Below are 26,246 nucleotides of genomic sequence, written 5' to 3'. Positions count from 1 at the left end.
AGGAAATGGAGGGCTTCTTGTGCATACTCTGGCAAACTGGCCTGTCGCCTGCTCCAAAGCCAATACCAACTCTCTGTCTGCACCAAGAAGAGAGTCCACATTCAAGCCTGTGTCTCTGTGGCATCTAACAACTCGGCTGAACTCTTCAAAATCTGCATTGAGTTTGCCAACCCTGCTGCAGTCTCTACCCCTCCTCTTACCTCCCAAGCTCTCTGCAATGACCTTGCCTCTCACTTTATCTCAAAAACCCAGGACATCTTGTCGACCCTCTCCTCCCCTCCCCTTCCTATTCCCCCTCAGTCTGTGCTTGCAAACCCCCCTTTAGCAGCCCCCCCCTCCCTCCTTCTCTTCCTTTCCTCTCTTCTTCCCTGATGAGGTCGATAGACAAGTCCGATCTATGAAAGCCTCGTCAAAACAGGTTCATCCCTGTTCCTCTAAAAGCATCAAGGACCACATTGACACCCTAGCTCCAGCCCTTGTCGATTTTTGCAACCATTCCTTTACTTCAGGAACCTTCCCCTCCCCTCTGAAACACTCCATTGTGCATCCTCTTCTCAAGAAACCCACAGCTGATCCTGCCTGCCCGGCTAACTATCGCCCAATATCCATTACTCCCTTTCTGGGCAAACTCCTGGAAAAGCTGGCCATTTCTCAGCTTAACCTTCTTTCTGATTCTGTGGGCTGTCTCCATGACCACCAGTCCGGTTTCAGAGCAGCCAGAAGCATGGAAACTACTCTCCTGAACATCCATGAAGATCTGCTCAACCATCTCTGTGAGAACCTGGGTATCACTGATCAGGCTCTGGCATGGCTGAACTCTTTTCTCTCTGATCGACCCTCCGAGGTCCAACTGGGGTCCTTCCTATCCTCTATCTTCCTCTCTACCTGTGGTGTTCACCAGGAGTCTAACCTCTCGCCTTGGCTTTTCAACCAATACCTGGCAACTCTCGCCCACTGCATTGCCATTTTATGCTCACATTTCCAGAGCTAAGCTGATGACACTCAACTCATTTTCAGGTTGCCCTCGGCCACCTCCTCTCCCTCCCTCATCGCTGATTGCCTAACTGCCATTCAAGATTGGTGTGCCGCCAATGATCTTTGTCTGAATGCCAGCAAGACAGAGATCCTCCTCATCTGCAAACCTTCTCCATCCTTTCCCCTCTCTCTCTCTGGCCGGCCTCGATTGGCCCTCCTCCTATCCCCACCTGTGAGGCCAAGAACCTCAGGGTCATCTTTGACTCCTCACTTTCCTTCTCCGCCCACATCTCTGAGGTCTCTAAAAAGTCAAACTTCCAACTACACCTCCTCAGGGGCATTCTTCCTTTCCTCTCCTACCCCCAGAAGCTCACTGTCTCCCAAGCTCTGGGTGGACTATTGTAACAGCCTCTTTCTAAATCTACCTGCCTCTACTCTTCGCCCTCTGCAACTAATCCAGAACAGGACTGCTAGACTTGTCCTTGGCCTCAAGCCCTGGGATCGTATCTTTCCAGCTCTGAAATCTCTCCATTGGCTCCCAGTGGATGCAACAATTACATTTAAAACCCTATGCATTGTCCACAAGGCTTTCTGGGGCCTGGCTCCAAAATACCTTCAGCTATCCCTCCGCAAATATCTTCCCTCTCAAGCTCTTTGCTCCTCTACCTCTAACTCCCTTACGGTCCGTCATTTCTCAAAGAAATGATCCTGGGGTAGATCTCTGTCTTTGGCTAGGGCCTCCCTCTGGAACAGCCTCCCTGCTTCTCTGAAAATTGAGGAGAACCATCTCCGGTTCCGGAAGCACCTCAAGACCTTCCTCTTTGCATCTGCCTTTGCTCACCCTTTCCCTTGCTGATCTGCTCTCTCTTGGCACTGTGCACCTGGCCACCCTCTGTCCCCTGGGCCCAGGTTCCTGCTCACTCTGCTACCCTCTTGCACTGCCTCCCGGCCAACCTTTGCACTGGGGACTGTATCTGTATCCATACAGTCCTCCACCCTCCCATTTTCTTATTTTTATGCACTTATCAGACTTACCCAGTTCTGCTGCCGTAAACACAGCACTTGCCACTGCTGGCTGCACTACCCCTGTTTATTGCTCCATTATCTATCTTATTTGTATTTATTATTATTTACCTGTTTATCCTCTGCTCCGCACTTTCCACTCTCCCCCTTCCACGCACTTTTCCCCTTTCCCTTTCCCATGCACTTGCACGTTCTCAATGTAACTGGGCCTATTAAGATTGCTGTTTTGTTCTCCCCTGTTCCCTCCCTTGCCTTGTTGCACCCTGAAGCACTTGTGTACGAGCGCGATACAAATAAAATATCATATCATATCACCCTACTCCTACCATCCTGCTATAGGAACCCTTTACACATCCTCTCACATACATGCCAACCCCCCCGATTTAGACGGGAGACTCCCGATTTTTGAGTAAAAAATATAGTTATTTTTCATGTTCTCCCGCCTAAAATCATTCTAGCCCCAATTCATTCCTATACAAAACTTTATATCTCCCGATTTCTCGGATGAAATCTCACTCCCAGGTGCTTTGGAATGTTGGCATGTATGCTCTCAAGGTCACAAAAATGTATTGCCTCGGTATGTAATAAGGGACGTTTCCAAAGCAGTGCATGAGTCTCGGCAGCGCAACCATTTTCAGTAACGCTGCTCTTCCCATTACTGACAAGGGTAACTTACTCCAGAACTCCATAGATTTGACCAAGCCGCATTTAGCTTGCACTGTGTTGAGCTCATGCTCCCTTTTGGAGACATAATAAATGCTGAGACCCACGTATCTGAAGGTGGTCCTATTCGAAGGCAAGGGAAGGACTGGCAACCTCTCTTCAGTGCACTGTGCCAATTCGGCTAGCGGAAACAAACATGACTTGTTCCTATTTATTTAAATTCTCGTTAGCCTGCTTGAGTTATCCAGTACCTCCAAGATGTAAGGGAGGCTCCTCTCAGGGTCCCCGAGATACAATAAGACATCATCGGCGTACATGGATACCACGTGCCTCACCCCGCCTATTTCTATGCCCGTATTTCAATATTCCTGTCGCAGATATGCCGCCATGGGTTCCACTACTATTATTTACAACATCGGGGACAATGGGCATCCCTGCCTCGTGCCTTTGTGTAACTGCCACACTTCTGAATACGTGCTCCCCGTCCGAACTCTGGCCATCGGTTTGGTATATACCAACCTTACCCATCTCCTATACTGTGGCCCAATCCCCATCTTCGATATGGTTGCATATAACGAGTCGAATGCTTTGGTTGCATCTAGCAAGGCCACCGCACATTCTATGTTGCTATCTGCCGTGTTGTAAATTACATGATGTAATCTCATAAGGTTTTCTGCAATATTCCTACCCGGTACATACCACGCAGTCTATTCGCAAGGATGGCTGTTAGGATCTTGCTATCCTGGTTTAGGAGCGACAGTGGCCTATAGGATCCACAGTCTGTGCTTATTTTGCCCGATTTGAGCAACGGAACAATCAGCATACACTTTGTTGTACACTTTTGCCAGTAATGGTGCTAGCACATCACTATAAGTTTTATCAAATTCGCTCGGGAGCCCACCTGTTACTGGAGTTTTTTCTGTGGGGAGTGCTCTAATCGTGACTAGTATCTCTTCCGGGGTCATGGGTGCTTCCAACTGCTCTGCCTGCAGGGCCTCTAGTCGGGGCAATGTTATAAGGTCCAGGACATCTTGTATGTCCGTTTCCTTCCTCCCTTGGGGATCATCATATAGTGCCCTATATTATTCGGAAAATACCTAATTTATTTCTGCCTGTGTATGCGCCTCCTCTTGGTCTGTGTTCCGAATGCCGCAAATTGTGGGCCTTGTGTCATTACGCTTGCACAGCCAAGCTAGCGTTCTTCCTGGTTTGTCCCCTTGAGCATGGCTCCTTTCCAGATACTTTGCATAGTTAAACTTGCCTAGTCTGTCCCATTGTTCCATGCATGCATGCTTCAATTCGATTATGTCTTCAGCTCTTTGTCATGCCTAGCCTAGCTTCCCTCTCATGCATTTTCAGTTTTAGCAAACACTGACCAGAGCTTTGGTGTAAAAGTATATAATTATTTATTTAAAGACACACTTGTAAATTACACTAGCATAAAGAGAAAAGTAAATTCAGCACACAGTCACTATTATATATATACAACCCTAATTGCTTATTAGACAAGTCTTAGTGAGAAACACCACTTATTTTCAGACAGAGGGGAGCGCTTAACATAAGATGGCACTCTAATAAGTTGTTAAAAAGGGAGGGAAAAAGGCAGAGTTATGGAAGCACACAAATTTCAATACTTTAAAAAAAACCACAGTAAGGCAGGATAGGCAGAGTTCTACTGGAGAGCAAGGAAGTCAATTGCAAGGCCCACTCTTGCAGAGAGCAAGCAGAAGGGGTCCAGGTTCACACAGTGGGGTTATGCCCTAAGAGTCTTGTAGATAGTTCGCACACAAAGAATGAAATTGAAGTCAGGAAAAGTTAGCCAGGTTTTCCCAGGCCAGCCCAGGTTAGAAAGTCGAGGCTTTACTGTCGCCCCGAACGGTCTGTCGCAAGGGAAGCCAGGCGGGACACAGTACCTTAAGTGTGAAGGAAGCTCCAGCGGGGGCAGTTGTTCCTGGCAGCGGGTGCAAGTCAGTGTTTCGTCCAGAGGAAGAGGAGGTCTCGCCGTGGAGGAAAGATGAAGGTCGTTGCACTGCCAGGGAAGAAACCAGCCACGGAGTTCTTCAGTTAAAAGGTACTACCCTTCTCTTCGCGGTAGTGGTAAACCGTGGTGTTCCGGTTGCCGGGGTGCTTGGCACGGGCAAGGTGGCCACAAGATGCTCCAGGAATGTGAAAAGAAGGCAAAACTGGTTATCCCCACCAGTCAAAGGAAGAAGACTCTACGGACTGGAGATCTCCTCTGTCGTCGGGAAAAGTGGTGAGATGGTTCAGCAGGGCTCCACCGGTGGTGTCATTGTTGCAGGTCGGCTCAGCTTCTACCTCCTCGGATTCTTAGGTCCTGTGGCGACTTCTCAAGTTCCAGTCCCAAAAGCCCTGCTTTTATGCAGCAAACCCCCATTCATTCAGCCTAGCTGTCAATCAAACATGCTAAGTGGTGAGCCGGCCGGCTCACCACTTGGGCCAATCACACAAGAGTGCGACTTGAGTTGCCAAGGCAACTCAGTCCAGATGCCTAAACCCCCTCCCTCGCCCCCTGTCATACCCAGACAGAGTGGCACCACTTTTGGAGGCTTCTGTGGAGAAGCCCGCCAAAAAGTGGATCAAAGGGCTCGACTTGAGTTGGAGTCACAGAAGAGAACACAAACGCCATTTTAGAATCGAGTTCTGGCAAAAAATACCAACCGGTGAATTAATATTAAATAAATAAACCGGCGGTATGTTCGAGGCTATAAGAATTAAATAATTAAAGTTGGTAGCCTCGAACAATGGGAAAATCCCATAGAGATATATTTGCGGTCGAATATAAAAAGTAGTATCCACTGCCACCAGCCAAAACTCAATCAGGGGGGACGGAGACGTGCCCCCTCGAACAACAGACCCCGGGGCAATCGAACTGCCCCGACCAGTACGTCCACAATATGATGGTTTGTACTGGTTTCTGTTCATAATTTGGGACTAGTAAAGCCAATGGTGACTTTACATGCACTGGGAGACAGTAGTCAGTCCCAGGGTATGGAGTCTATGTTTGGGGGTCACTACGACACCCCTGGGTTACGGCACGGAGGGTGCTGTGTAACCCACATCAAAAACACATGAGACCCTATGGAGTAAAAGACCCCATAGCCCATAAAACACATGGAAAGACAAAGGAACACCTCAAATCATGTCTAAGAGTGGGAGTAAAAGAGTCTCACTCTTAGCAGGAGAAAAAAATAAACCCCAAAAATCCAGCAAAGCTGCTGGGGGACTCACTAGGTTTGGGAAATTAGCCTTTACAGAGAATTCTCCCTAACAGTAGCATTGGTGAAGTGCTGTGTTATTATATATCTTTTTGCCATTAGAGTTCAAAAGCTTATCCTTCTTAGAAAGGGGATAAGAGCTCTGGGCAGAGAAAGAAGAAGCCTGGGAGAGCTTTGCAAACATGGCAGCAGACGCTACAACAAATGACTGTGTCCGAGAAGAGCTTGTGGTAGTCTGCTTCAAATCTCTTGCTCACAGTAGCAACAGAATTAGAATTTTCCACAACACCTTAGCTTCCGCTAAAACATCTTTATGTAATGGAATTCCAAATTTGTCAGCACTGTTAAGCGATAACACGCCTTTGGACTTAGTACATCCAATGGGCCTGCAGATGGGGGAATGGCTGGCTTGACTACAAGCAGGACTGTTTTTGCAGGAGTGGCCTGAGTAGCAGGAGCAGGCAGATTAAGGGATGATCTCCCTGATAAGATCCTTGAAGTAATCCTTCATTGAGTCTGAACGCATAATGCATTGGATTTTTTTTTTTACTGAGAAGGTAGTTTGAGCACACATGTTAGGCATCCATGATGACAAAGCCGTAGGGGTCCATGAAGACTGAACTGGATATCAGGTAGAGAGTCTGGCTGGAGGAGGACTTAGGCCAGTCCCTACCTTATGGATAATTTCTTAGACATAAGCACAATTGTACAGCGCATCATGATCATGCACAAGAAGCTGGCAAACTAGAGAAACATTTCAAATAGGGGTTACACTAGGAAGACTATATTGGAGGGCCTTAAAAGAACAAAGAGCACACATGGGGATCTATTACTAATGGACAAAAGTATAAAGGACAAATCCAACAAAATAAGTGGTGTGACTGCATATAATCCGCACAGTAGCCTAATGAGATGAATAATCAGGAAGCGTTGGCCCATTATTCACCAGGATTCCTAAATTCGATAAAAAATCCCCTATTTGCATTCAAGAAAGGCAGAAACCTAGAACAAAGGTTAGTCAAAACCTATCAGGAACCTTATGAACGAACTCTAACAGACCTTCTGAGGGCTCCCACATATTTGGGGAGATTTCCCCTGTGGCCACTGTACATCATGTCACTCCACAACAACAACCAAGTTCTTCAAATTTAACAGAATCTATTAGGAACTAAGATTTGGCCCCAATTGTAACACCACGAATGTAATATATGCCCTCTATTGTCCATGCAACCTTATCTATATAAGCAGCACAAAACGTAACATTTCCGTATGCCTAAATGAACATCGCTCATGCATAAGGACGGGCATGACCTCAAACAAAATTACTGATCACTGGAGGGAAAAAGATCATCTAGTAGAAGAAATGTGGTGGACAATAATTTAAAGAATACAAATGTCCTGCAGAAAGTGAGCCACAACCAAGAAATGAAGTCAGAGAGAACCATTTTGGATGACAGTCACCAACTCCATTAGGGGGGGCTTCAACGAACGGGGTGAACTGATACTCACTGGCACATCAATGTTTGATATCATTTGTACTCAGCACTCAGTTATGGAAGCATAACATGAACCATAACCGTGGACTGTTATTGAGGGGGCACCACCCAGTGACATACATTTTCTTACATTATCATTAAAAAGCATGTAATCATTGTTTACATTACGTTGGCTTAACAAGGACTTTATCCCACTAATGGCACTCTGTGAGATAAACAATCATGGGGGTGCGGTCAAACAAGGAGACCCCGTATGACACCCAGATGAGGTTGAACACAGTACCTTCACAGACATTCCATTCGATTTAGTAGGTTGGAAATATACCCGCATCCAATAAACCGCCTGACAACACACAGATTATGTTGAGCACTGTACCATACAGATACAAATTCATCATGCAACCAGAGACAGGGGGATACTCAATTTAATGTACATTTGGATCAGAATATTGACATCCGGCTATCCACCAACAAATGTATTTACTCTAATACGGTTGGGACTATATGTGATGACGTCATGTGCTTGACGCCAGATGCCCGTGATGTCATCTGCATAGCGCCCCATGCATGAATACCAATAGCAATATGGTGCCATGACTGCCTATGAGGAAGGAGGACATGTGCTGGGACCACTGTAATGTAATAAAACAGGTGTTTACTGAGGAAGGATACATTAGGTCACTCATTGCCCTAAACATAGGAATATGTATGTGCTCATAGTCGAGCATATCTGAACACAGAGAGAAACAACTCCTCCCTTTGTCTATTGTTCCCTCACAATCAAAGGCATGGCAGAAAGTGATTAACTTAACTAATGTATCCTCAATAAAAAAGGGGGCTAACCCAGAATAACAAAGTGGGGATAAAGTATTTTTTTCCTAAAATCTGGGATATCACAAATAATAGCAACATTTCAAAGGGAAAATAACAGCTAATTTGAGAACCAACTCACCTTTTTTTCCCCTGTATCACTGAAATATATAAACATAAACTTTATTAAACAAAAAAACTTTATTTGCAAAATTCATTCTCTAAAAATAGTAAAATATATACAATGGGCTCATTAATTAAACACTATTTCACATTATCCCACACTTTTTAGACATTCAATGGGTAATTTTGAAGAAAATTCAAACAGCAAATCAGGCGATCATTAACAAAATATTTATCAGGTTTGAACAAAAGTACATTTTTGGTACCAAAAGCCATATTTATGGTCTAAATAAGAATGTTAAATGGCATAAAGTGTAATGATCTCTAAACTGTAACTCAATATTTACCATGGGCAGCCTGAAGCACAACTGGTTAATTATGCTTTCTAGCATTTATCCATTGGTATTGTAACTTGGAAATTATGGACCCTACTTATGTTAGGCGATTCTCTGTGTGTATAGGCCAAATGCTATGCAATCATGTGACACATCATGTGATTTGACGCCGCCATGCCAGACAAGGTACTGTATGTGATGGGTTTGAAGTTGGACATCTTGAGTGTATTATATGCTTACACTGATTGGAGGACCCATGGCAAAACGTTCTAGTGGGAGAGCATAAAGGAATAATGTTTTTCACTAGTGGGGCACGTCACATTATGTGACATCACTTATAAGGCACGGTACATGATAGGTTTAAAGTCAGCCATCTTGAGCGTACTAAATGGATGCGCTGATCAGAGGACCCTCTATGCAATGAGCTGAAGAAGAGAGATATTTATTTATATAATTTCCATCTGCCAAGTGTTAAGAGTTAGGGAGAGCTCACAAAATATGATTATGTAAGATGCCTTTCTGGTTGAAAGAACAGCTTACAAAAAATGTATCTTTGTTTTCTTGTAGAATTTAACGATCAGATATGATTCATACAGACAGTTAGTGTGCTTAAATGGTGACATCACTATCCTGTAAAGATTGAGTTACTGAAAGCCTTTAAGGTAATGGGTGTTTAGTAGTGTTAACTGTGCTGTAAGAGAGGACGTTTTGTGCAAGTTGAAATTATTCAAACTTGCTATGCCAAACTGGGGTACAATTTAGTACTTAGTTTTAACAACCGGGTTTTGTGATTTATTTGCAGATATGGAAATGCGTCATAAATTGTTAACAGAACACATTAGTAGCATGATATGAAAGCAAATAATTGATTATTAAGAAAAGTAACCAGGAGGATAGGTGATATGGATGATATAGATGTTTTGAAAAAGCTTTCTCAACCGCATTATAAACTACAGAACATTGGTGGTACTAGCTTTAATGTTTGTTCCACGCTCATCTGGAACTTGATTCCACTTAATCTTAAAAATATTCCAGACCTTCAAGAAAGCCATCAAAATGTTTCTCTTCTACTCCAAGGATGGAGGCGTTGTAGTTCTCTGCTTTGACTTTTTTTTCTCCCTATGATCACTTGTTCAGTGCGCACTGAGGCCTTTGGATGTGTTGCACCTTATAGAAATGTTACTCATTCATTCATTTCTTCATATAGTTAAGCTGTAGACCATCTCAGTTTTGGGTGATCTGAACTGTGGAAAGATCCCACAATGCTGTACGGCGTAAGCCATATCACAGGGTGCTAGTAGGAAATGTATTAGAGAGAGTCCCCAAATTGAAAATAATGGAAGCAGCCCAAACAATCTGAAAACATAAATATATCTGCAGACTATGTTGTGTACAATTAGATACATTACTTCATATTCTATTTTCTCCAAAATATATAATATGAGTAGGAGAAAAGTACTTAGCCCATTTTTTTATTATCAGTTACTCTTACAGGTCAGAAAGCGTTCAATGTGGGTATTAAAAGGAGAGCCAATTAATGTAAGTCACTTGTCAACACAATATTGTCATTAATTGATTAATGTAGCTTGAACCAGAGGCTGTATTTGCTTAGTCCAACAGGCCTGCCATTTAAAACTGGGATGATTTTTTTAAATATGATTTAGTAACTCCTTAGGTCTTCTACTTTTGTTTGCAATGATATGTCTTCTTTTTTGTAATGACTTTTTATCCTGTTTCAAATAGGCTTTGGAACTGAAAGTGATTTTAAGTAATGTTCATTCGAGCATGGAACACATAATAAATATAGTCCAAAAACGATGTATTACAATAGTGTTGGCAAATGACAGCTTTAGCGGGCCCTTCTTAAAAAAACATTGGTGTTCCTTTTTTGGCTGACACAAAGCCAATAATGCAGAGAATAAGAAAATTGGTCAAACTCTTGATGCAAAAGTAGCGTTTCTTCAGTCTGTTTTAAACAATTCATTGCTTAGAGTGTTTTCCCTACACGTCAAAAGAACTGCCTGCTACCCCACTCTCTTAAATTACACAGGTAAAAGCACCAAATGACAGGTTTTTATGATGTTTACATTTACAGAAGGTTGCAAAGTGCAATTTAAGAAAGTACAGTTTAAAAAATGAAAAAGTCCAGGTTCAGCACAGTGAGCATTTTTTATTAATATCCACAGTGTGAAATTTCATGGGATTACAGCTAGGTACGTTTGATTTACATATTGCAGAATGGTTTTTGGTGATTGGTGCTGATGTTTCATTCCATTTTCATCTGCTCCGCAATTATTCAACTTCTACCTAGAATAGGCCATGCACAGACTTTGGTCCATGGATTTTCGTGCTGCAAATGACAAAAAAAGATTATTTTGAGAGAAACTAAAGCGGTTTTAACATATGTGAACAAAGGCTGTGATAACTTGTTTGTGAAGCTTACTTCATTCATTGACATGGTGCATTTTTTTTATGTTTGCATGAATAGCACATTATTTTTTCATTTTAAACGACTATGTTCTATCAGAGGAATTGAGCCCCCAATCCGAACAATGCTTACATTTGGTGAAACTATGCTCTGATTACGCACATCTAATTTTCCTTCCTAGGCTCCAATTTAAGGGAAAAATAACTTACTGTGTAATGTTCTTTCTATGGATTCTCCTTCCACTGACTCCTCGCCTTGATAGATATCCTCCAGTTCAAGCAGAATAACAAATTACTTACCCCGGTAATGTTCTTTCTGATGGATGTTGTTCCTGCATGGATTCCTCATCTAAGATATATTCGCATCCTGCTTTGCAGTCTAGGAAAACATTCCGAAAGCAGAGGATGCTGCGTGGCATCGAGTCGATGTCCCTCGATGGTTACCATTCCCTTCCCGCGTCCTTATGTGATGTCGATGATAGTATAAAAAGCCTATTGCCTCAGTTCCTAGCTTTTCCCTCTCTCTACTCATCCATCTTGAAGAAAAGATAACCTGCATGGGCGTTGAAAGAGAGAAGTAGTAAACAATTCACCCAGTCAGAGCGGAATGCTGGGAAGGCGATGAGCAATCTGTGGGAAGAACATCCATCATTACCAGAGGTAAGTAATTTGTTCTTCTAATGAATTGTGTGCTCCCATGGATTCCTCATCTTAGATAAACTCCCGCAGCAGTTTTGTAGATGGAGAAGTGGATTTGTATAATTTTGATTAGCACGGAATATTGTGCAGAACTGCTCTTACGAAGCAAGCTTCCTGGTTCGATAGTGTGTCTAAGCAGTAATGCTTTGAAAAAGTGTAGAGTGAGAACCAAGTTTCAGAAATGCAAATGTCCTGCACTGCTACACATCTTTGGAGACCCGAAGTGGGTGCCACTCCTCTAGTGGAATTGGCTCATAGATTCCCAGAAACATCTTTTCCTGCAATGCAGTGGCACTCTGAAATTCATAGGATGATCCAACGTGATAGAGTTTGTTTGGTCACGGCTAGGCCTAACTTGTGGCCAGCATAACCAATAAATAGTCGGTCCATCTTGGCTATTTGCCATTCTAGAAATGTAGAAGCTAAGAGCACTTTTTGGGTCAAGTCTGAGTAACCTCTCTTCATCCTTAGAAGGGTGAGGAGGTGGATAAAAAGCTGGTAGTTTTAGGGGGGTGAACCCATGGAGCTACCTTCTCCTTGAAGAATAAAGTAAATAGTGGTTTGCATGACAAAGCTTGTAGCTCAATCACTCTGTGAGCAGATGTGATGGCTACTTAAGAGATTGTTTTCAAGGTTAAAAGCCTGAGTGTACAAGAATCAAGAGGTTCAAATGGAGCACCCATAGAAAAGTAAGTACCTGGTTCAAATCCCTGGACGGACCAGAAAAGGGATCAGTGTTAATGTATTTGTTAGTCCTTTTCAGAATTGTATGACAATAGGCATCTTAAGGTAAGAGCCTTGTTCTGGCGTGCATTTAAAGATGGATATCCCGGGAGGCCACCAGGGGGCGCACAGGCAATGGCTTCCTGATTCCCGAGCTCCCGCCGAAGCCAGGTCGCAACGGGGATTGAGCCCCCCCCCCGATACCCCTGCAAGGAGAACAAAAGAGCCTGAGCGGGCAGTGAACCCCTGGGGCCCCCCCTGAGAGAAACAGCGACGTTCGGGGACCCCCGAAAAAGGCAGAGAACCGGAACCGCGGCCTCAGCAGCGAAGACGCCACGGGGGACCTGAGCGGCCGCGGGCCGGAGGAGGAGCCTAGGCCTGCCGAACCTGAGGGACTGCGCGGGAGGGACCACCCCCCACCCCCTGTCGTGACTGGCACCCAGCCCCCAAGTGAGTGGGCCACACGTGGGGACACCGAACCCCCCCGCAGACCGGGCCCACGACACCCGATCGAGGCGGCGGCCTCCCTACACTTCATCCGCGTGGGCAGAGACCCGTGCCCGGATAGGAGGAAGGCGTATTCCCCCGGACCAGGCCCCGGAGAAGAAGGGGTGGTGGCGCCGGGGGCCGGGAATCCCCCCTCCGCCACCGCGCCTGCCAGCCCTGAGAGGCGACCAGCATTTCGGCACTGGGCGAGGGGACCCTCGAGTCTGCACGGCTGCATGCCCATGGGAGGGGGCCCTCCTCCCCTCTTCCTTCGCCAGGGCCCGGCTCCCGACCCCACCACCAGAGGAGGAACAGACAGCAGGAGAGTGGGCTCCGACGGGCCCCCGCCAGTATCATAAACAGGACGGGACCCCCGCGCGGCGAACAAAGCAACCTACCCTCCCCAGAGTGCACAGTAGACGCCGAAGGCCCTGGGGCATCTGCACTGGGTATGAGGCCCCCACCAGAAGTCGGCGGGGCGCCCGGTATCGATCCCCCAAAAGCCGCAAAGGACCACCGAAGCGAGAGGGGGGTGGTCCCTGTTTGCCCCCCCTGAGGGTGCCTCCACCAACACAGCACCAGCCGGCCTACAAGGTGATCCTGTGGCCCCCACAGAACTGAGGCATACCCTACGGCGAGCAGAATCTACAAAAATATCGCTACCAAGAGGCAGGACCCCACGATAACGGCCCGTCCCACGACAGAGAAATGGCCCACTTGGAAGCCTCGGCACCCTCAACGGCGGTAAATGGAGAGGGATTTGCCTCAATTCTACAGGAGATAAGGGACATGCGCTCCGACATTGCCCAAAAATTCAAAAAAAATTGATCAACCGGTTGACAAAGTCGAGGACAGGCTCCTTCAGATTGAAACCAACCAATCGTCATCAGCAACCCTAGAGGTAGAGACAAATATGAGGCTATCTGCCCTTGAGAAGAGGGAAGACGAGAGGTCGAGACAAATGGACGATTTTGAAAACAGGGAACGGAGGAACAACCTTAGATTTTTCGGGGTCCCTGAGGCAGAGGGGGAGACGGAGAGAGAGGTCACTCGAGTGGTGCGAGATATTATTGCCCTCCTCTTTGAGGAAGAGATGACTACTGAACTCACTTTTGATCGGGTGCATAGAGCAGGAGGACGGGCAGGGGGACCCCGGTCGATTCTGGTCCGGTTCCATTACTACTCGGAAAAGACACGGGTGCTGCAGGCCGCCAGAAAAGCTCAGGTGATTACCTACAACACTTCCCAGGTCTCCATTTTTCAGGACCTCTCCTCAAATACACTGGCCAAACGTAGGATGTGCCGCCCCCTCACTTATCTGCTGAAAGAGAAGGGGGTACGATACAGATGGTGCTACCCCTTCTCCCTAGCCTTCGAATACCTGGGCCAGCGGACTATGTTGATCACCGAGGAGGACATCAAGGGAGCCATCCAGGACTACGTGACGGAACCGACCCCCCGAAGGGGACCAACAGGGCTGGTTCAGGGTGGAGCAAACGACCCGGGCCCATCGGGTGGAAGAAGAAAAAAGACCAGCGAAAGGAAATTTAGAAAAATGAACACGCCTTCTCCGACGAAGGAAGGAGAGCGGAACGACTCTGAGGGATGAGCACCTAATGGACCCAACCAGCAAAGGTCCGAGAATGAGCAACACGGAGACCATCGGAGCGACTTGACCACTTGCAGGTCAGAATCTGAAGAATTGGAGGTTAAGCCGAAACTAGAGTCCCCTTGAAAAGCAAGTAAAGTGGGGCGACCAAGGGGACGGAGATGGGGGGGGGGGGCTCACAAAAAAGAGCTTAGCAATGATCGCCTGGCCGGGGAGGGCAGGCTGGTGGTCCGGCCAAAATGCCAGAAATGGTGAAACTAACTGGCTGGACACCGGGTAGGGGGATGGGGGCACACAAATTAGTTGGGGTTTGTTTGTTTGGGAGGAGGTTTGGGGGGCAGTTGGGGCTACGTTTTAAAAGTGTCCAAACGGTGAGACAATGGGAGCGAGAAGGGAGTAACGATGCAATGCTGTTGACCAATAGAGAGGGAAACATAGATTATGGCTGATGGCCGGCCGGCCCTGGTTGTGGGTACCCTGAATGTGCGGGGGCTGAACACCCCCACGAAGAGGTCCCTGATTTGTAGGGAATTCAGGAGGGCGAAACTAGACCTGCTTTTCTTGCAAGAGACACACTGGGCGAGGGGGAAAGAACCTAAAATGCGAGGGGTGGGGGGGAATCGAAGAAGTCTTCCACGCTTCCCATAAGGTAAAGAAAAGAGGGGTGGCCATACTGGTAGCAAGGAACGTAGGCTTCGAGAAAGAGACCATCCTGAAAGACCCCGAGGGCCGATACCTGTTTGTACGGGGCTCCCTACAGGGCTCCCCCCTAACCCTGGCAGTAGTGTGTGGCCCGAACGAAAGACAAGCCCAATTCTGGGAAGAAGTAAGGGACAGGCTCAAACTGTTTGTAGAAGGCCCGTTGGTGGTGGGGGGGATTACAATATGGTTCTAGACCCAACCAAAGATAGAAAGCGGGTAGGCCCCCAAAACCTCAGACCCACAGATGAAGCCATGGCACGAAACTTTCAGAGGGTCAATGAGGATCTGGGCCTGGTGGATACAATCCTGACCCCCAGAACAGATGTCCCCTCCTTTACTTACTACGCGACCATCCACAACTTGTTCTCTAGGATAGATTACATCTTTGTGGACAAGATCCTCTGTCCATATGTCGCAGGCTATAGGATAGACCCTGTCCCTTGGACAGACCATGACATGGTCCGAATTACCTTAGCGGTGGGTTGGTGTGGAGAACGCAGAGGACGCTGGAAATGCAATGATGCCCTATTAAGAGACGAGGTTCACGCCCAGGATGTCCTGGAAGCCATAACAGAGTTCTTTGAGCTTAATGATAACGGGGAAGTGAACACGCACACGCTTTGGGACGCCTTCAAGGCAACCTTACGAAGAGTCCTCATAAAAATAGGAGCTCGGAAGAAAAGGGAGAGAGAGGCCGAGGAGAAAGCCCTGCGAGAAAAAATAGCCCGTCTCCAGCCGGGGGGCTACCCGGATCAGGCCCTGGAGTGCGACCGGGTGGCCTCACTGGAGGACTACAGGCTCCAGCTAAAAGACTGACTCCTACACAAAACGGAGAGGAGTCTCCAAATGGTCAAACAAAAATATTATGATAAAGGGGACAAAGCGGATAGGATCCTAGCCTGGAAGTTGAGGGAGGTCCAGAGAAGTAGAAGGGTGAAGGAGGTGAGGGACGCCCAGGGGTCCCTTGGCTGCGACTCTACCCATGTTGGAGAGGCCTTTCGCCAATACTACAAGGCACTCTATTTGTCAGATTATGACGGAGATGATACCCAGATAGAAGACTTCCTGAACTCCATACAGATCCCATCCCTAACGAGGGAGATGGCAGAGGGGTTGGAGGGCCCGGTGACCGAGGATGAGGTGGACAAGGTGTTTAGTGGGATGAAGGTGGGAACTTCCCCCGGGGAAGACGGCTTTACTGTTTATTTTTACAAGAGATTTCGCTCCTCCCTGACCCCGTACCTAGTGAGAGTTTTCAATGCCGTGCTGGAGGGGGGCATCCTCCCCGAGTCCATGATGGGGGCCAGAATAGCAGTTTTGCCCAAGGAAGGGAAGGATCCCGCAGAATGTTCCTCCTACCGCCCCATATTGCTGTTAAACATTGACGTTAAGATCCTGGCCAAGGTGGTGGGGAGGCGGATGAATGGGATAATGCCGAAACCAGTCCATGGGGACCAGGTGGGCTTCATTAGGGGAAGGCAAGGGTCAGATAATATTTGCAAAACAATAGACCTGTTTCACTTTGCCCAAACATCGGAGCTCGATGCATGTGTCCTCTCCCTAGACTCGGAGAAAGCCTTTGATAGGGTCGAGGGGAGATATATGGAACTCCTCCTCCAAAGAACGGGCTTCGGGACTTACATTATGAGTTGGGTAACTGCCCTCTACAGAGCCCCCACGGCAAGGGTTCAGGTGAATGGATAGCTGTCTGAATCATTCCCCCTCTCCCAAGGGACAAGGAAGGGCTGCCCACTCTCCCCCCTGATATATGTCCTTACGATGGAGGCATTAGCCATAGCGATCAGAGAGCACCCGGACATCAAGGGAATTAGAAGGGGTGATGTTGAATTCAAGCTGTCCCTGTTTGCGGATGATATCTTAGCCTATCTGGTAGACCCTGGCTCCTCGCTCCCCCCCTTCCTGACCCTGGTGGCTGCATTTGTGCGCTTCTCAGGCCTGAAAATTAACACCGCAAAATCTGTCTTGCTCCCAATGAGAACAATGGACCCAGAGCTAGACCTCCTGGACAGGTTTCATGGGATTACAGTGGGGAAGGTCGCTATATGGTACCTGGGGGTCCTTCTCACCAGAGACATATCGAAATTGGGCACCACTAACTATGACCCCATAATGGCAGAGATCACATCTGACCTGAGGAGATGGGGTTAGATGATCCTCTCATGGTATGACCGGATGACTGCAGTAACGATGACATATTGCCTCTGCTCCTGTACCTTTTCACAGCTCTCCCAACCACCATCTCAGCACAGACTTTTAGAGAACTACAAAATGCGATACGAAACTTTGTATGGCAGGGGAAAACCCCAAGGACTGGGAGGACCACCCTGACTCTGCCGAGGGAGGAGGAGGGATTTGGGTTGCCGGATTTTCACCTTTATTCCTGCGCCGCCCAACTGCGCGTCCTCCTGGAGCACATGAAAGAGGGACTGGGAACGTATTGGTCATACCTAGAAGATATGGACGCCCACCCTCTAAAGGTGCGTGACCTCTTATGGGCCCCGCGCAAGACGATCCCGAAACACCTAAAAACCCACCCGACCCTGGGAGTTCTCTGCGACATCTGGAAAGAGGGCCCCCAGACTGCATACCTTATCACATGGCCATCCCCGATGACTTCTATCTGGGGCCGCCCCCTCAACTTGGGTAGTAAAGGGTTCCGGCATTTCCAAACCTGGTCAGACATGGGAATGGAATGGGCTGGGCAGATGTTCAGAGAGGGTGAATTCCTATCCTATGAGGACCTGAGAGACGCTCTCGGACGAGGGTCTTTTTCCATTTTCGAATACCTCCGCCTTAAGGGCATCATCTGCGACCAGTCATGGGGTCCAAACCTGAGGAGACAGTTAACACCCTTCAAGAAGCTCCTCGACTCGGCGACCTCGAGAAAGGGTGCGGTATCTAGTCTAGTATGTATAAAATGTTAAATACTTATAACCTTCAGGGTAGGAGGAGCTTCCGCACGTTGTGGAATGATCTGGCGGGAGAAGAGATCTCAGCGGACGCCTGGGCTAGAATATTCAAAATAGCATTTCATGGGAACTTATTCACCTCAGACATGGAGCATGATTTTAAGATCTTACAGGGGTGGCACAGGGACCCAGCAAAACTGCCAAATATGTTCCCTGGGGTGTCACCAAGGTGCCCGAGGGGATGCAGCCAGACAGGCTCCAGAGGCCACATGTGGTGGCACTGCCCGAAAGTACAGGCCTTCTGGGGGTCGGTGAGGGGCTGTATAGCGGAAGTAACAGAGGAACTTTTACCACTTAATGCCCTAGCGATGCTAATGGGTCTCCCCCCGGTGGAAACAGAACTATACCGATATCCAAGGATGTGGGAAACCATGCTGAGGACGGGCAGAGTGGCTCTCAACCAGAAATGGAAGAGCCCGGAAACCCCCTCAAAGGAAGATTGGCTGAAAAAGGTGAAAAACATGTTTTTGATGGACAAACTGACTGCTATGGTGAACAATGATACTAGTTCATTCCTCACAAACTGGTATGGAGTGCAACAATCCTGGGGTTGGGACGTTCACTGAATCCGAGGTATATATCTCGGCCCGAGTGGGGCGGGACTAGTCCCGAGATGCATGACAATCGACCTGGGGACCCACGACCCGGGGAATGGCGGCGCTAAGTCAGTCGGCGACATGGTCACTATTCGCATCATCTCCGAGGCACATGATACAGAGAGAACATTAGGAGCTCCCCTAGACGATTGCACGGATCTGGACACGGGGTAGGGGGGTGGGCTGGGGTGGGGGGATGGAGGGTGGGCGGGGTAAGGGTTCACTCAGTTTTTATTGTTTGTTTTATTAAAAAATGCTAATAAAAACCAAAGTTTAAAAAAAAAAATGGATATCCCTTAAAAGTAGCCACCTGCCTGCAGTCCTTGGTGGGCTAGGTGCAGTTAAAAAGGTGAAAAAGGTGTATTGCAAGAGAAAGGATCTATATCTTTAGCTCTACATCAGCTGCAAAATGTGTTCCAATCACAGAAGCATTGTGCTTTTGTTGTTGGTCTTCTACCTGAAAGCAACACCTCCAGGGCATTGTCCGGGAGGTTCCAATCTTTAAATCTTAGCCTCTCAGGAACCAGGCACGAAGTTCAGAGTTCTGATTCCTGAGTAAAGAAGACAGCCTCCCTCTTGCGAGAGTAGGCCCACTCTCTGGGGAAGACGGAATGGAGAGCAGATGAACATGTCTAGAAGGTCTGGGTACGATTTACTCCTGGCCCAATCCGGGGCAATCAGGATCATTGATATCCCTGATGACATGAGGGTTGACAGGGACTGGTGGGAACGCATACAGGCGTGGAAATTCCCACTCCACTACTAAAGTGTCCCAAGAGCTCTCTGAGGAAATAGCCTGGAACAGAACAGGTCACGCTTCCTGTTGACACCGGAGGTGAACAGATTGGCTTGAGAGGTACACCAAAGGGTGAAGAACTCTAGAACTACTTCATGAGCTAACTCCGACTCGTGGGAGATCGTGCTCTGCATGCTCAGAGCATCCGACATCTTTTTCTCTTCTCCGGCTAGGTGAACAGCTAACAGAGAGATTGTGTTTTGTTGTGCCCAAAACCAGAGCTGCATTGCCTCCATGCACAGTGGTACTGACCCTACACCAACTCTTTTGTTGTAGTAATGCATGGCCATTGTGTTGTCTGTCATTATCAGAATGTTCTTCCCCTTTATGGATGGCGAAACGGTCATCAGCGCCACTCTGATCGCCCTCCGCTCTAACAGGTTTATGTGTAGTTTTGATTCACATGGGGACCAGAATCCGCTGATCATCAGATCGGTCATGTGAGCTTCCCATTCTGTGTGGGAAACATCAGTGACTACAGTTATCTCTGGCTAGGGTTACCAAAAAGGTTCCCCAAGCATCACATTCTCCTTGCAGGCCCACCACAGGCGATCTTGTGCAACCTTACTGAGAATTGTGACCATTAGGATCTTAGGGCCCCATAGGAGGGACCTCATCCTTAGGTGGGCTTCGGGCACCAGGAAAATGCAGGATGCCATGAGGCCCAGCAACCTCAGAAAATCGAATGCCAGTAGATATTGGGCGTTCTGAAATCTCATTACCATATGCAAGATATTGTGGGCCCTCAACTCATGAATTGCTGCTTTTGAAAGGTGTCACCTGGGACTTCGTGAAGTTGAGAGAGAAGCCCAGTTTGTGGAGAGAGTGGCAGGTGCTGTGGAGATGCTCCAGAGCCTGTTTGGCAGAACAAGCTTTGATCAGCCAATAGTCTAGGTAGTGAAAGATTTGAATCCCGCCCGCCTTAGATTTGCTGCCATCAGCACCAGCAACTTGGTGAAAAAACTCAAGGCGGAGGTAAGCCCAAAAGTCAGAACCCAAAATTGATAGTGGGAACTGCCAATGATGAACCTCGGTTCTTTGTGCTTGGAATATATAGGCACGTGAAAGTAAGAATCCTTAAGATCAAGTGACCGTATCCAGTCCTGGAGCTGAAGGACCTGAAGGATCTGTGAAAGAGTCACCATCTTGAATTTGTCTTTCCTGAGGAACTTGTTCAAGTACCTCAGGCCCAGAACAGGTCGCAGTCCTCTGTCTTTCTTGGGAAACAGGAAATAGGTGGAGTCCCAACCCTGGTGTTGTTCCGCTACAGGTCCTTCTCCACATCCCCTTTTTCAACAGGGAAAGAATTTCCTGTAGAAGGATCAGATCTGGCTCCCGAAGACATTGCTCTCTCAGGGGACAATCTGGGGTTCTTGGCAGAAAAGGGAGACAGCGCCATTGGGCCACTTTCTACAGTGCCCATGCATATGAAGTAATGAGATGCCATTCTCACCGATGTTCGGTCAGCCTGCCTCCCATCGTGGTTCTATGAGCAAAGTGCTCAGAGAGGCTTTGGAGCTATTGTTGTGGCAGATGGCAATGAGGAGGTTGCTGCCTGGGCAGTCTTTCCTCCATGGCTTCTGGGGACATGTATGAATCTCATTTTTCCTTTTTCTGGGTCGCGGGAGTAATATCGAAAAGAACACCCTCTCCAAGCCTGCAAAGGCAAGTGTTGCTGCGGCTGGCAAATGGACACCCCCAAGGATTTCACTGCAGCTTTGTAGTTTTTCTAGCCTGTCATCCCCCTTTGGTTCAAATAGCTTGGATCCATGAAAGGGCAAATCCAGATGTCTTGATTGGACATTAGGAGCAAACCCAGACTTATGTAACCATGCCAATCTCCTGATCATTGCACTAAAACCCATACACCAGCAGACGGTGTCTGACACATCGAGGCCTGACTGAAGGGACTGGCACAAGGCCTCCTTAACATCATTGATGTGAATATTGAATCCATCTCTCATCTCACCTTCAGGACAACTTACTGCAGCTTGGGAAATTACATTCCACAATGTATATGGATATTTGCCAGAGCACAGGATGCATTAATGCCCTTTAATGGCATGCTTCCAGCAGAGAATACTCTCTTTGCTAGTGTGTCATACCTCTCATCATCCCTATCAGGGGTAGCATCGGATAAACTGTGGCCTTTGAAGTGGAGGTAGCCATCTGCACCACCAAACTCTCTGGTGTAGGGTGCCTGGAAAGTAAGTCAGGGTCCACATAAGGGCTGTATTTCTTCACCAACTCCTTGGTCACAGCCGGAGTGGTATCAGGTTTTTGCCAGTTTCCCAGAATATTTTTAGTGCTGTATGGAAGGGCAGCACAGGAGACTTAGAAGGGCCTCTGTCCAAGATGTATGTGAGGTCATCCTGTGTAATGTCCTCAGCAGGATGCCAGCAAGCCAAATACTCAATCACCCTGTTCATGAACGTTCTATAGGCTGCATTGGGTGAAAATGGACATCTGGTGTGTCAAATTCAACATCAGAGGAAATATCCAGATTACTGGCTTCCTTCAGACAAGTAGCTAGGTTTTCTAGACAGGAGTGATCCAAGACCACTTCTTCTGGAACATTAGGAGTTCCAAAACGTTCATACAATGTCGTCTTCCTCCTCGCATTCCTCAAAAATGGACCCAAACGATTTGAAAAAGTCAGTTTTTGACTTAGTTTGGACGTTCAAAGTGTCTGAGGTCGACATCGAAGGGCCCTTCAACTTCGATTCCCTCAAGGAAGAAGTCACACAAGCTTTTGGCTTTGATATTGTCTCTGCGCTACACTCTGTTAACATTATGAGAGATGACATCCCTGAGGTCTTCAGACTCAGGCTTCTTCTGGGCAGGTGGGCCGAAGCCTTACCCGATTCCCTGCCGGTCTGGAAAGATGCAGTGCGAACAACAACCTTTTTCTGCTCTTTCCATAGAACAGGAGGGGCCGTCTTCGAGAATACTTCAATCATTTTTTCACAGAGAAGTGGTCTTATTGGGAAAACGTACCTGAGGCATGTCATGGAAGGTGTCAAAAGATGAGGAACAATGGTGTTGTTTCTTCAACTTCTTCTGTGTCAAAGAAGAGGAGAAAGTGAGAGGAATCCCTCCTGGAGCTTGACATTTTGGAATGTTTAGGTCTTTTTTGGGACCTTTCTGGAAACCTGTCTCAGGTGCAGCTTCTACTTTCGGATGATTTTATCTTTGAAGGTGTGGAAGATGGAGACTTGGAAACTGACCCACCTACGGTGAGTTTCAATCTTCTCTCTTTCAAGACCATACTTGTCATCGATTGATAGGAGAAACATTTAATGAATTTTTGTTCTTCGCCGCAGCACCAGAGACAAATCCTGTGCGGATCAGTGATCGATATCTTTGAGTCACAGTCCACACATCTTTTAAAGCCTGTTTTCAGCAGAGACAATCGTGAAGATCTACAAAAAGGATTGTGACATTAGTCGAAGAGATACGCTGAAGCGAGTCCAACTGTTCTGAGAGCGTGCTATGCATGCAGAGAAACGGAACTGAGGCAATTGGCGCGGTGCATGCTATTTATACTGTCTTCGACGCCACATTCAGATGTGGGAATGATAGCGGTCGAGGGACATTGAAGCTGCATAGCGCCATCTGCTGTCGAAAATCTTTCAAAAAACTGCAAAGCAGGATACGAATATATCTAATATGAGGAATCCATGGGAGGACACAAGCCATTATAAGGGGTAATTTTGGCATGGGTGCAATTTCACTGGCAGCGTGTGTCCACCATAAAGATAACAAAAAAAAGATATGGACATGGGGAAGTCTTCCATGAACCATCCTTCCTCTCCGTTGAGCCATGCAAGCCACAAGCGTGTCCTTGGGTACGCACGGAAAAAAGAAGAAATAAAGTAGCTGCAGTGGTCAGCACTGAAAAGAGGCAGTGATGGCAGTGGAGCCAAAAGCAGAATGTCCAGAAGAAGGTAACATGAGTGGGTGGAATGGCAACAGAATGAACAGGGTCATGTTCAGGGGCAATCTGTCCCATGAAAACATGACCCTGATCCCTGCAAGCTTTCTCAGAACCTTCCAGCAGCGGGTGTAGTGTAGGTTGACGTCAGCCACCTTTGGTGATCAGCTTCCCCAATCCCGGACATGCTGTTGCCATCCTACAAAAGGAGCATGCTGCACCCCATAACCTCAATTCTCCCATTTATTCCCCTGTGGTGAGCAGCTGTGTGAAACTCCACGAGGGAGAATTATAAATCTTCCAATCATAAAAATGTACTTGTTATGCTCTTGAAAGCAGGGTTGGCTGAGAGGGTGATACATAATCAGTGGGAGGAGAACCCATAGAAAGAACATTAAACTGTACATCATTTTTCCTAGTCTTGGATTGCATCCTCACTTAGATTGCTCATCTTGATGGATTCCCAAAGCAATACCAGAAAACCGGAGCAGGGTAGAGAGAAGACACATTTACAACAGAAAATGACTCACCCCAAACAAGTGTCCTGACCAGCGAGCACATCCCAGCACTAATCTTTGGAAAAGAGAACCATATCAATGTCATCTTCTAGCAATTCTCCATCAGCGGGGGCGCTGTTGCGCTGAAGCAAGATGGCCGCCTAAGTGCTGAGCTCCGGACGGGGAGAGCACCCAAACTCTAATAAATCCCTTCAGTTACAGGCAATCCATACCATACTCGTGTGGCCTCCATGAGAACCTCTCTGCCGCATCTCCATTGACTTCTGACCCCTGTGGACCGAGCTGCGGATGCCGAGCGGACTGGGGCTGGGAGTGCCTGGCTCGCCCTGCGCTGCGGCTCCGGCGACTGCGGCTCTCCCTGACACTAGACGCCGTGGCGTGATCAGTCTTCATGGGGGAGGGGCGCCTGAGCCCGTGGAGTGCGCCGAACTGCGGAGATCCGGGCGTGATCACCCTGCGCTCCCCCTGCCACACTCCGGCGGCGTGTCTGGTGGATCCGGACGCCGCACCTGAATACTACGGCTGGGTCCCACGTCGATTGGAGCAACATCCGGAGACGCCGGATCCCCCCGCTGTCTGGGCCTCACGCCGTGGGGGAGGCGCCCGCACTGCAGGCCCACGCACGTCCTTGTCCTGTTTGCCTGCTCCCCCTCCTGCTGCCCCCTCCTTGAAGATCACCTGAAGCGACACACGGCAAGGTAAGGGGCGCGGAGGGGGTAGGAGCGGGCCGGTCCTGCGGTGCTGTGCTGCCGACCCGGCGACCGCAGGCTTACCTCGCGGGCCGCCCACAATTATATCTATGGCGCCGTGAGGCCCCACTTGCCCGATTTGGCAGGCGGGGGCTGGCGCTGGGCCTGGGTGCATCGGATGGCCTGAACGCTGTTCTCCCCCCCTCCTGGGAGCTGTAAAGGATACCTGCTGCAGCCTATTGAAGTGGCCCTGCACTGGGGACCCCCAGGGCCTGCTGCCCATTCTTCCTGGACTCTTGGGGCTTGATGTAGACTCCCTGGGCCAGTGCTGGGTAGCCGGCCTGTGCGCACCACCTCTGTACGCCTCCTCACCAGGACTGTATGCTTTTGGCCACCCCTGGATGCCGCCACTGACACTTAATGTAATTGGGTCTCCCCTGTGGGGCCCCTGCCACTATCAACAGCAATCAAGTGATCAGTGGTTGTAGGATCCCGAGTGGTATCCGTGGCCGTACTGGGCTGGGGACTGGATTCCGCACGGTAATCCTTGCAATCCTTTTATAGCGCCATATCCTCTGGATGGTCTGCATAGCCCCCGGTGTAGACAGGGTTAGTCCCTGATTATCTGAGCTAACCCCACACACAACGGACCTCGAGGATCACATTGTATGCAATTTTACTCTCATTAGACCTGTCCTAGAAGGTCTCCACCGGCACTGGTGCAAACATAGACAGCGCCCCTACGGGGATGCCCCTCGCCTGCACTGATCTTGTGGAGAAGCGGGTCTGAAGCGCCAGTGCAGCGATACACCCCTACAGGCGCAGGAGGTACACTAAGAGCATTGCTTGACCAGGGGTAGCTACATAGACGCAGCATCCAGCGGGTCTTCACTACCATCCTTTTGGCTGCCCCTGTTTGGGCAATCGTTGCCCAAGAGATCTGGTACCTCTGATCATTCACACTCTCTCTGGGTCCTGGAACCGTGTTTTTGCCGTCATCATGACTAAGGGAGCTGGTGCGGGAAAAAAGTTCACTGAATATGTTCGCTAAAACACCATCCAGACCGGCGGCGGAGGCCCCGGAGGAAGCACCCACCACCTCGACGTCTTCAACCCCGGGTGACTAGCAGAAGATGCTGGAATATATGCGTGAAGGTTTCACAACACTGCATGCTAAATTGGACGACATGAATGACACCATTTCTTCCATAAAAGCCCATATTGAAAAAACAGATGGTCGGGTAGCCGAAATTGAAACAAGGGTCGGGGCTGCAGAGGATGACCTGGGCTCCCTTTGCGTCGCAGTTTTCCACACTCATCAGCCGGGTGTCGGCAGCCGGGTGTCGGCAGTTGAAAAGAAAAATGATGACCTCGAATCTCACTCTAAGCGGAATAATTTGCGCATTGTCGGTGTAC

At 48.1% G+C, this 26,246-nt stretch overlaps 1 protein-coding gene across 1 annotated transcript in view; it reads right to left on the bottom strand.

Annotated features, from left to right (window-relative positions):
• Window positions 1–10,811: 10,811 nt before the first annotated feature.
• LOC138511068 (uncharacterized) overlaps window positions 10,812–26,246 on the bottom strand; it is a 3,073,423-nt gene continuing 3,057,988 nt past the window's right edge. The window contains exon 21 of the mRNA XM_069626568.1: window positions 10,812–11,011. Coding sequence (XP_069482669.1) covers window positions 10,965–11,011 — 47 coding nt within the window. The 3' untranslated portion in view covers window positions 10,812–10,964. The remainder of the gene's footprint in view (window positions 11,012–26,246) is intronic.

The sequence above is a fragment of the Ambystoma mexicanum genome, chromosome 6p, assembly GCF_040938575.1.
Source record: "Ambystoma mexicanum isolate Mex_15411 chromosome 6p, UKY_AmexF1_1, whole genome shotgun sequence".
NCBI classification, from domain to species: domain Eukaryota; kingdom Metazoa; phylum Chordata; class Amphibia; order Caudata; family Ambystomatidae; genus Ambystoma; species Ambystoma mexicanum.
The sequence above is the reverse complement of the archived record's forward strand: the minus strand, read 5'-3'. Positions and strand labels throughout refer to the sequence as shown.